The sequence below is a fragment of the Lissotriton vulgaris genome, chromosome 4_1 (assembly GCF_964263255.1).
Source record: "Lissotriton vulgaris chromosome 4_1, aLisVul1.2, whole genome shotgun sequence".
Classification (NCBI taxonomy): domain Eukaryota; kingdom Metazoa; phylum Chordata; class Amphibia; order Caudata; family Salamandridae; genus Lissotriton; species Lissotriton vulgaris.
In genome coordinates, this window is record NC_141691.1 from 433,414,873 (window position 1) to 433,427,122 (window position 12,250).

General features: G+C 44.7%; 1 protein-coding gene across 1 annotated transcript in view; it reads right to left on the minus strand.

Annotated features, from left to right (window-relative positions):
* DIAPH2 (diaphanous related formin 2) overlaps positions 1 to 12,250 on the minus strand; it is a 3,821,702-nt gene that overhangs the window by 853,049 nt on the left and 2,956,403 nt on the right. Inside the window, exon 24 of the mRNA XM_086964614.1 lies at positions 5,282 to 5,446. Coding sequence (XP_086820740.1) covers positions 5,282 to 5,446 — 165 coding nt within the window. The remainder of the gene's footprint in view (positions 1 to 5,281; positions 5,447 to 12,250) is intronic.

Here is a 12,250-nt window from a genome sequence, read left to right on the forward strand (position 1 = left end):
CAACCGGCCACCTGGGCCAAGTGAGTACAGAGTCTAATGGAGACAGTCCAAGATCCCAAAGTTGGACCATTCCGGAGACGGCACTCTCCTTTGGCACTCCGATGTGGGCGGGGCAGCAGACACACAGGGAGTCAAGACCGCCGCCATCCACATCCCGTGTAGCAGTGGAATAAGCAAAAGGCAACCAGACCACCGGGCCCTGGCTACGGGGATCACCAGACAGGGATCAGAGGTGAAATTGCAATGTGAAAAGTTGCATAAATCTAGGTATCTAGATTGGAAGTGAAGAGGAGCCGCTCAAGGAGGGGATGTGGCCGATGATTTCCTGCTTGGCCTGTGAGGTTTCGAGTCCCAGTGACCGGCGTCTGGACTTAGGAGGAGGGACTGTAGAGCACTCAGGATGGAAAGCGCCAGGCATTCGTGCACAGGGGGAGGGGAGGTCATCATCTTCAGCCTTGTAAGGAAGATGGAGGAGCTGCAGCGCCTTTTGCAAGGACCGAAGGTTCCGCCGACGGCCCTCCCAGGTAAACATCAGAGCAAATGGATGGCCCCATTGGTATTTAATCCCAAGGTCTCGGAGTTTGTCCATTACAGGTTTGAACTCCTTGCTTTTCCGGAGTGTGGAGGGAGCCAGGTCCTGAAAGATTTGTATGGACAGTCCATTGTAGGAGACTGACTTGACCCCAGTACCTTTCAAAGGATGACCTCCTTGTCAGAGAAAAAGTGGATTCTCGTGATGACATCCGGAATGAATTTGGGGCGATTGTGGGGCCCAGATACACAATGCGCTCTGTCAAGCATTGGCAGGGAGGGACCTTCACCCTCCTGTACAGCATGCAGGAAGTCTGCAGTGTATTTCAAGGCATCCACCCCTGCTCCTGCCAGCCGCGAGGTGGTTCGCGGATGCCGATAACTGGGAGCTGCAGCTACTGGCGGGCAGAGCGGACGAGAAGGCTTTGCGAGTGGTTTTGATGCAGGGACGGGGGGGCGGACGAGGCCCTGCATTATGTGGTGCTCCAAGCGGCGGGAGTCTGGCAGCGGTTTGTGGAGAAGTTTTTGCGGCGGGCCCCCTTTCATAGGGAGCTGCCGGTGTGGATCTTGGCCCCGGTGCTGCGAATGAAGGAGAATGTGTCCTTCTGGGAATGGCGGGACGGCGGGTGTGAGACTCTGGCAGACCTCTATCCAGATGAGTCCTTCGTGTCTTTTGAGCGTGCCACAGAAGCCTTTGACCTGAGCAGGGGACAGTACCTGCACTACAGGGGACTCCAGGAGGTGGCAAGACGACATGGCCCCAGTTCACGGAGGTGCCTCCGTTGACACACACCCTCAAAATCCTCCTTTCCTGTGGAAAGCGGCTGATCTCTTGATTGTAGTCAGCCATGCGACGGGATTCGGCCCCGCCGACTGCGCCGTCCTGGGCGGCCTGGGAGGCGGACCTGGGGACGGCTCTAGAGCCGGGACAGCACAAACGTATTAGGCTCCTGACCCGGAAAGTCTTGTGTAATGCACGGTTCAAGTTGATCCACTTTAATTTTATGCATCGCACCTACATGACCCCTGTCTCCCTGAATCGCATCTCAGCAGATAGGCGGGACGACTGCCCTAGGTGTGAGGCGGAGAGAGCAGGATTCTTCCATCTGGCTTGGGAGTGCCCGTAGGTCGGTAGCTTTTGGAGTGAGGTGGTGGAACATATTGGCCGTGTTACGAGCCTCCGGGTTGCCCTGGATCTGCTTCATTGTCTCTTGGCCCTGGTACCCAAGCCCAAAAAGAGGAATTTGTCCTACAAGTTTCTACAGTTGTTACTGGTGTTGGCAAGGCGGCGTGTGGCTATTACGTGGATGGGGCAGAGGGCCCCCGAGGTATCCCTGTGGCTTAGGGATGTTAGAGAGTGGTCCTTGGCTGAGGAAACGCACATGCAGCGCACGCGCCACGACAAAAGGCTTCAGGAAGACTTACTAGCTTGGAGGATGATGTGTGCTGAGGGGTTGCCTGATGATGACTCGGATGTCACTAGTGCCGAATTGTTCACCCCTGAGGGGTCTGGGTCCGAGGAGGATGTAGCGGGAGGCGAGATGGAGGGACCTGTTTCGGAGTAATGTCCTGCTGGACGCGCACTTATGTTCCCTATTGTATAACCCTGTGATTTGTCTTGATTCCCAGAGGACGCTTCTAACTGTGATGTCTGCACCTTATCGGGCCTTGAGCAGATAACCTGACTTTTACACGTACTCTATTACTGATGCCACGTATGGGGGGAAGTTTGCTCTGTTGTTATATGTTAGACTGTGTTTCTATTGGAAAACTTATCTATACAGAAGGATGGGAGTAGGGCTCCATGGAGGACGTAGGAGGGGTAATACATGAAAAACAGCGGATACTAGAGATGCACATGTACTGTATGCAAATGATTATGATTATCTTTGTGGCATTTTCCGGCTTTACGCCGCCCGGCCTCCGGGATGTGGGCCACGTGGCTGTGTATTACCCTGAATGTTGCCTGTGGTTACTTTCACCTCTGAGTGCCTATGAGTGGTTATATCTGACTATGTCTTCTATGGTTTCCGCAATAAACATATTTTTCAAAAAAAGATATCCACCCCTTCCGTACCCAAAGGACCGCCTCTGATGCATTAATTATTCGGCCAACTGTGGTTCTCCAAATCCTCTTGCTTCAGCTGTAAGAAGATGTTTTGGTCCTCGAGCTTAGATACCTTGTGCTAGAGGTGTTCAAGGTCTTCCGTCCGGGTGTCCATCGTACATTCAAGACCATCCACCCTATCATCTATCTCTGTGACCTCTTTGCGGATGTCATGGAGCCCAGCCTTAAAATCCTGCAGGAGGACGCCAATCTCATCTTTAATCTCCTGCAGAAAGGAGGACATAAATGCCTGGGTGATCAGTACGCCAGAGAGGGCCAACCCAGCGAGCGCCGAAGAAGCGAGGAGCCCTCCTGCGAGTGCGGTGTCACCTCAGTCCACAAAGAAGTGACTGGTTTGTCGCGGGCGGCCGCAGAGTCAGTGTCTTTGTTGCCCCTGTTTTGGGGAGACCTGGAAGCCGGGAGAAAGGAGACCAAGTACCTAGCTGTGAAAAAGGGAGTACCGGGGAGGCCAAGGGTCAAAGCGTGGAGGAGGTGCAAAGGGAGGCCCCTTGTGGAGGGTGACGATGATGGGCCAAGAGGTAATAGGCCCCTCCAATATATTACAGTCCAGGTCCGACCCCCGAAAGATAGAGAGGAAGTGCCAGACACAGCAGGGCTTTCAGGGCCAACCAGGAGGGAGATCTCGATAGGCCAACCGCCACTAAGTAACGCTGGGGCGGAGATGAGGTCGCCTGAAGCTGCAGTTCGGGCCGGGGAGGAGAGATGCAAGACCAAGAAGCAACAAAGCTTGCCCAGCCACTCTGCGAACACACCAACTTCCCCCCTCGTAGTTGTCGGCAAGCTGTTACGGGCCACCTGTCAAGGGACGTCCTGGCTGGCACATGGGAAGCCCACTGGCGTCAGTCCCCAGCAACGAGGAGGGCGAAGAGGTGACCAGCCAATAATCAATATACAGCTTGCCTGCATTATACTTACATTTTCATTGTAAAGGCATGTGTGGTAAGGTTATATGCATAGTAAAGGCATGCGTGGTAATAGATGCAGAGTAATGCCCGTTATGTAATTGTGGTTTCTCATAATTTACAGTACAACTTTTTAAATGTTCCAATATATTACAAATATTCTCATTTGTAGGTACAGAAACTTTACATGATTTAGCCTTGATTTCGATTGCTAAACCGACAGATGCAAAACCTGTGGAAATAGGTGGAATTGCCCTAGGTTCTTCATTTGGTTTCTGTAGATTACAATAGAGAAATTAATTGACACTTAATTATGTGCAATCAGCTTCCAAGCACTTTTTCAAGTGGCTAGTTACCCTTTCTGGTCTGCTTGCACAAGGGGCCTTTCATCTAAAAAATAAGGAGCCCTCTGAATCCCCCATATTTTAAGGCCAAAAAATTGTTGATCATAAAAACCTAATTGAAATGGTGTGACACAAGAAAGTCTGAATACTAAAGATCTGTTTGCTGTGGGCTTGTGTATTTGAGGTTATAAATAGTCCATGCTCAGTTCAAAAGCTAGATGATCAACTGAATGGATGGAAAGCTCCTAATAGTCTGGAGGTCTGACACAGATTTTCTTCACTTCATTTATTGACAACATTAGAGGACTGACTTGCATAATTTCATACTGTTTGGTGGATCTGGAGTTCAGACAGTCACTGAAAACAGCATCAGACAAAATGCAATGATTATGCTGAAATGATACAACTTGTCATCTTTGTTTTAAATAGAGTTGAAAACTATTCTCTAAAGTGAATATGGGGTACATGGAGAAAAGACATAAGTTGAAGAATGCCAGTCAGAATTTACAGAAAGCCATGACATGTATTTGAAATATTGATTTTGGGAAAAAGACAAATGAAACAAAAATATTATTTTATTTAATAACTCTTTACATGTGCAATGTATGCATAGGTCTAGAATTAATGAATAAGCATACTGAAATAGCGCAGGGCCTAAATATTGAGGCACAAATATTGTGGACCAAAATATTGTGAAGGTAGGCTCAAACAGGTAAAAATAGATGTAGAATTCTTAACTCCACATCACCATTCATTGAAGACATTTATATTCTCAAGTATATATATGTCAACTTACCTCTACATATACTTACCTTCACGATTTTTTGTTTCTCGATATTTCAGCCTAAATATTCAGGCCCGAGCTATTTTGTAGTTGATATTCTTGTGTAACACTGAAATAGGCATATGCTAGCTATATATCTGTCTAGCAAAAAAGCGTTCTTTATTTGTACAATCTATACATACCATATGATTTTATTAAGTGCCATTCTAGATGTTTGAAAATTTGAAAAAAATCACATGTGTGTGTTATAACATTTACGCAATAACTTTTTGAATCAGTTCCAAAAACAGTAGCATTTTAACATAAACTGCTGTTTATTTCTCAAAACTGGGTAAAACATGTTAAGTTTCTTTTAAAAATGGAGTAAAGTAACAATTTATAAAGTAAAGTAACAATTTATAGAGTAAAGAAAATGAGCGATCCATGTTGCTGACAACTGGTTAAATAAACAAATGAACTCAGGCGGATGGGATTTTCAACAATACCTTTTATCGCAATAGTAAAAGGCAGGTGAGTTTTTACAGTAGAAACAATGTTTGTCTTTCGAAGTAAAAAATTAGTTTAATAAAACAAAAAAGTGAATTCTGCTTACCATAAAAAGGGTCCTGAAGTTGCTAAGATCACCAAAGAACTCTTCAATGTAGACCGACTTTGTGTCAAAAGTGAAGTACTCTCCCAGATTGTCATATAACTTTGTCATGTTGTTGTGCATGTTGGATAACTTTTCATACTGGTCACGGGCCGTCTTTGCAAAGCCGTATTCTTTAGTTAAGGAAATTTTCCAAAGAATGTTTACAACATAACATACATCCACTCAGCATATTTCATATATGCTCATTAAAAACAAATGTAGAACTCTTAAAACAATTAAAATCATTGCTGTCAAAATGCTCTGGAATCACTTAGGCACCCAGAGAAATAAGCCTTCCTATGAGCTAACAACATGCTTGTTTTGGAAGTGCTCAAATCAAACAAAATGTTTTACCTAACCTTATAACAACAAGTAAATGCTTTCTCATGAAGATTATTTCATTGATGCTTTGTTGCCCCCGTCTCTCCCCAAAAAAATAACGTATATGTCGGTAGGTTCCTTGATCAAGACTATTATTGTGTCATATTAGAGAGGACCTCTTTGCAAAACTCATCCAATACTTTGAAGCATTGGATATTGTTAGATCATTTTCTCCAGCAATACCTTCAACAAGGGCATCATCTATTGCCACGTGTTATTTGTGCTCAGAGATGTCTATTTCAGCTAGCAAATGTCCATTCTGTATTTATAAAACATTTTCTTGCTTCATATGTACGAACATTAGATAGAGCTGACATCTTTTTAAAAGGAGGAGAACCCTACAATAAAACACCAACAAATAACTACATTATGTCTATAATGTCTCCATCTACTCAGTTTGACAATTTCTGTGACAAAGAATTTTTTGGCAAAGGAGGTCCATAAAGATAGTTGGTTCTTGGATCTATGGTCTGTCCTAAATTAACTACATGGAAAAAGAGATCTAAATCATACAAAGAACTGTTAGTACTTCATACTCCACACGATCTGCAAAGATCATAGTTGTATTTGGCAGTAAATATAGTACTTACATCAACAATTTAGGAAAATATGTAAGACCTAATGATGATGATGATGAGTGTGATTTATAAAGCATGCAGATGCTCCTCGGAGTGTTCCAGCGCTAGGCTTCCAGTAATGCAGTTAAGGCTGAGAAAAGAGCCCATATTTTTCCACTTCTTTTGAAGTTCTGCTCCAAACGAAGGTCCAGGGGAAGTTTATTGCACTCGGAGGGACCAAGAAATGAGAAAGAGCGCCTCCCAGTTCTAGTACGGTACATTCTTGGAACCTTAGCTAGGGCCCTATTAGAGGACCAGAGATTCCTAGCAGGGTAATAGAGATTAATTATAATGGGCAGGTATCTTGGGATATCCATTGGAAAGCTCAGTACATCAGAACCAGAGACTTAAACAAAAGTTGTTTCCTTACAGAAAGCCAATGCAGGTTATGAAGGTTAATAGAGATCCAGGTTCTCAGAGGTAGATTAAGTAGCATCAATGTCACTGCATTCTGGACCACCTGAAGTCTATGAATGACACAGTTTGTCAGTCCAAGGTACAAAGTGTTGGCAAAGTCAAACCTAGAGGTAATGAGGGACTGAATCACAGACTTCCTGGCTGGAACAGACATAAGAAACAGAAACATTTTCAGTGCACGGATGAGTGCAAAACTGTTGCGGCGCATCGTGGCGGCCGCCAAAGAACACTGCCAAGAGCAATTGGTCTCGCTTCTGTGGAGGGGATAAGGAAAAAACTACTTTTCCCATGAGGTGCTGGACTGGTGATGCATGTGACGTCACCACGTTTCAGGCATATGACCATTTCCAAGGCGCCGGTCGGGTGCCGTTGATTCTTGGAACAGAGCCGAGAACCTGAGACGGGAGGACTAGTAGGGATGCTCTTTGCACCACAAACTCCTTGTTTCTTTGTGACATCTTGAAGTGGGATTCGCAGCCCTTTCGTGGTGCGGGATCTTCACCCTGTCAGTGTGTAGCCCAGTTGGACGAGCCTTGTTTCCGGCTCTTGCAGGGCTATTCGAGTGAACACTTCTAGGCTGCTCTGCTTAAAGCGCTCTTACAACTGTGTGGTAATTGAGGATAAATTACTGCTGCCGCTTGCGCTTTTGGAAACCAGTTGCACGTGTTGTATGTGGCTGCTGGATCTTATCACGACCATTGCATTAATTCTAAGCATTCTCCCTGAGGTGTAGTAACCCCGCGGATGCCGTAACGGACATCAGCACTTCAGCTGGGTTTATAACTCTGTTTAGAACCGTTTCTTTTACACAAAACTGGACGAACAATTCATAGAGCTCTCAAGGAGTATTGGGGATTCAGTTCATATGATACCAAGACTGTGTGATAAGTGGAGATAAATGCGTAGATAGGGGTCCAAGACAGACTGGAACCTCAGCATACTTATCTTTATACTCATTTGGAATACAATCATTGGAGAGTGTGATCCCTTCATGTTGTAACTGTGCCATTGCCTTGTCTTTCTACAGCAGGGTTTTTTTTAGCATTTCCAGGTGTCAGCTCCTTACTTCCTGTTAAAAGCCACTACTAAATCTTATTGGTATGTTGTGTGTAATTCTTGAATCACCGTTCTGGAGGAAAGCTACTTATAGTTATCAGCTGACTTACCTTGTTCCACCCCTAGGTTGCTAGTGGCTGCACATCATATTGAACTCCTGATCACGGATATCAGAATCGTTAATTTTCTTTTCAGGTATTTAAGCCATTACGTAGCCTTGTATAGAAAGATCTATGTGTACCTTGGTGTATGTGTTTGTGTTCTCATAGTGCTTTACTCTCATTCCAGGTCTCACTCTCTGCTGTTCCCATCCTTTCCTTCCCTCACCTGATCTCCCCATCGAGTTTGCTTGTTTCACTTAGACCTGGGAGATATCGGGAGGTGGAACCCATTTGAGTATCGTACGACTCTGAGGATTCAAGGCCTTGACAAAAACAAATTCTCACCACAGATCTGCCTTGAGACTGTAATGAAAACAGGTTATCAAATATAAATTCTAGGTTCTTAACCATATCTGTTTGAGGAGCCGGAAGAGGAACTCCCTCCGGCCTGCAAGCCGACCAATTAAGCGGTGCATTAATGCCACGGAACAGTATTTCCATCTTATCCGTCTAATAAAGCTCAATGCTTCAGAGTGAAATATCTCTTTATCTGACAATTAGAGTTAAAAGGGCATAGGATGTAAGACTGAACTCAAGAAAAATGGGAGAAAAACAATTTTCCATACTGTAGGGGCAAAGAAAGAGCATTGGACATCCGACCTCTTGCCAGATTCACTAAATGGAGACTTATTAGACAGAGGCTACTTGAGTCAAACAGATTGGTTTAATTAAAGATAAGGATCTTTCAATCTATGTCCAGATTTAGAATTTTACTAAATTACATTTTTTTCATTTGACAATTCTAAACAAGATTATGCCATTCTACAGTGGCCAGGTATAGCTAGATATTGGTCACATGAGCAACAGTTTAATTAAGACAAAATATGGCACAGTTCAGCTTAGTATAAAAAGAGAGGGGGATGGGGGGCTTAAAAAAGAGGTCCAGTACCCATGCTCCTAAGATCATACAATGAATCAATCCACTGAAGGGTAACTGTTCCTATAGTAAGATTCCAGACAACTTTGTTGTGGAATACGTAGAGTGGACATTCTTCCCTCTGTTTATTCTATCCAATCCGACACTTGTCTATCTCAGATGAGTGATTCTCCACTTCTTTCCACTCTCTACATATCCCACAACATAATTGTCTGGAATCTCATTATAGGAAGTCCCCCTTCAGTGGATTCACAGTTCAGCTTAGCCTAGTTTGAATGCATTGTTGTCAACGCATTAAAAATGCAGTGACATAATTAAATGCAAAAACAACAGTCGATGGACAGAATGCAGAACAATGTCATACATTCACCCCCGTACAGCGATCTGGGCCTAAATCCATAATTTCTTTGCTCACCACACCACCCCAGTTCAGACATGGCCATATGCAAATCAGCCTTGAACCTGTGTCTCATGGGAACAGTCCAGCCTGAAATGCCAAGCCATGTCTTCCCTGGACCAGAATCAAGCATCCTAGGACCGGTTTCTGGCTATCAACTGTCTTCAGCCAGGATAGCTCTGCTCCAGTGGCGTGGAGAGCACGGGACTCACGTCTGAGCATACCCGTCCCACTCGGGGTGACAAATGTAAAAACAACAGTTGATGGACAGAATGCAGAACAATGTCATACATTCACCCCAGTACAAAGATCTGGGCCTAAATCCATCATTTTTTTGCCCACCACACTACCCCAGTTTAGACATGGCCATGTGCAAATCAGCCTTGACCCTTTGCCTCGTGGGAACAGCCCAGCCCAAACTGCCAAGCCATGTCTTCCCTTGACCGGAATCAAGCATCCTAGGAACGATTTCTGGCTGGCTATGAGCCTTCTTCAGCCAGGATAGCTTGACTCCAGTGGCCTTTGGTATCGCTTTGTTCACCCTAGGTTGGCAGGGTATGCCCAGACGTGGGGCCCTTCTCACTCTACCACTGGATTCAAGATAGCCTGGCTGATGAGGATTATGAATCCGAAACCGGTCCCAGGATGCTTGTTTCCGGACCAGGGAAGACATGGCTTGGCAGTTCGGGCTGGACTGTTCCCATGAGGCACAGGGTCAAGGCTGATTTGCATATGGCCCTGTCTGAACTGGGGTGGTGGAGTGAGCTAAAGAATGGTGATGGATTAAACCCAGATCAGTTGACTGGGGGTGAGTGTTTGATTTGCTCAAATGCTGCGTCCATCATCCCCTTTGGTATCGCTGTGACATAATTAGAGGCACGGTTACGAACCACGTACATATCTTGGTAATCGTGTCCCTCTTCTAATGACTACTCATCAGAGACCGAATACAAATTATGGACTTTGTAGACTACACTGTGTTTTCAAACCATCATGGCCCAATTACCTGCGTGCACACATCCCTGCTGCACATATCAGCAGACCCTGAACTCCTCATATGAGAAATGGATTGCCAACTCAAATGATGCAACATTCAGAATATATGAATGAATATTTTCCAAGCTAAGAAATTCTGAAATCTTTGCACCTTGTATCTTCAGGCAGCTCAATGCTATTACATATTCCAGTGAATATTGAAGACAGTGGCACCTAAACTTACCCTTATGCAGTATTAAATCCTGCTATATCGGTGCCAGAATGCCACTCTGCTTTGGATATATTTATAAAAAGCCTCTTTCACTACAATACAGTACTTTAAAATATCAGCGCATATTTTGTATAGATCACATGCGCACCAGCAATGAGAAAACCAGTTACAGATCAGATGTCATTCACAAAACAAAAACACCAACAGATGTGAATGGTGACTGCACTCTCACATTCACATTGAAACATTGGCTTATTTGAAGAAACACAATACAGAAATGTTTTGAAAATATTGCATCGGGAGTTCAATTATAAAAAAACACAGAAGACAGCACTATGTCCAGTTAAAACATTAAGAAATTAAATGCAATCTGTTGACCCAGGAAAAAATAAAGATTGGGCTGTTGAGGTCAATGGACCACAAAGTAAGCTGCTAGCTCCTGTATACTACTTAGCTTTGCATATAGAGTCTAATATTCACTGAATACCACCCAATCGCTATATCCATTGTGTGTGGCACTGGAGGCTTATGATGAAATTAGTTTTTATTACTGAGCATATTTCATTCGTTTGTTATCCACTCTTATTGTTAATGCTTTAGTCCTCTTGTAAAAACAACAGTGCTAGTGAAAGTTGCTTTTTAATTTTGCTTTCTATGTTAAACTCGATAGCTTTGAAAAGAGCTTGATAAAATGTATCTCTGAGGCTGCGCTTGCATAATAAGGGGCAATAGTTGATTATTCCTTCAAGATACTGGAACGGATCATTTTCTAAATATTTAGGATTTTGTACATTTCTCCTGATCAATCATTTTATGTATATAATGACATATGTAAATTCATACTTCCATCAGTCCTTGATGTTTCTCCAAGGGTTTGTCTGGCTCAAATATACCAGTTTTGAAAATAATGTTAAGAGTACTAAAAGAATCATAAAATATTGGTCAAAAAAAGCTCATGGTAAAACGCATTGCTCAATACTGTATTTCAATTTGGAAATAAAGTAAATCTAGTTGACAAAAATGGTGTTGATCAGGAACATATTTGCGATTGCAGCCTCGTTCTAGGAACTGATTCAACTGTTCAGCTGGGATGGCAAGAGCTCATGGGGATCCTTTATATAATCTGTGCAATTACATATAATTTGACAAGACTTAGGGTCTGATTCCTAGTTTTGCAGTCTGTGGACCGCCTACCCTGGGGTGGCATAGTGGGGGCAGTGCACGTACTGCCGCACCTGTGGTCAGACCACTGCATTCTGGCTCTAGCGGTCGGACCGCCATGGTACCGCCGCAAACGTCGGGGATCGGTGATCCCTCGGCGGGCACAGTATTCTGAGGATTGAAACTTGCTGGCGGTGCCGCTGCAGGAGCATCAACCATTTTGCGACTTTAATCACTGCTACTCTTTCATGGCAGTGAACCCACCATGAAAAGGGTAGTGGTGAGGAAACAAAGGGAGCCCTACAGGTCCCCCTGTTGCCTCAGGTCCTGGGGATACATGCAGGGGGGCACATGGTGTGCCCCGCTGTGTGCATGCACCCAAGTTGCTGCACAGCATGAACTGCACAGTCCATGCAGTGCAGGAATTTGCTTTGGCGCTCCCTCGGCGGTGCAGTTCTAAGGCTCACATATGAGCCTATGAACTGAACCACCGCGAGACCGTCAAAGCACCGCCCGCAGACAACGAGGAAACTTGTAATCTGGCGGGAGGGTGAGTAGAAGTTGACTTTGGCAGTGAGGGAGCAGGGCCCTGGCGTAGCCGCCTGCTTCCACACTGCCAAAGTCATAATCAGGTCCCTTGTCAACAAGGACCAGAA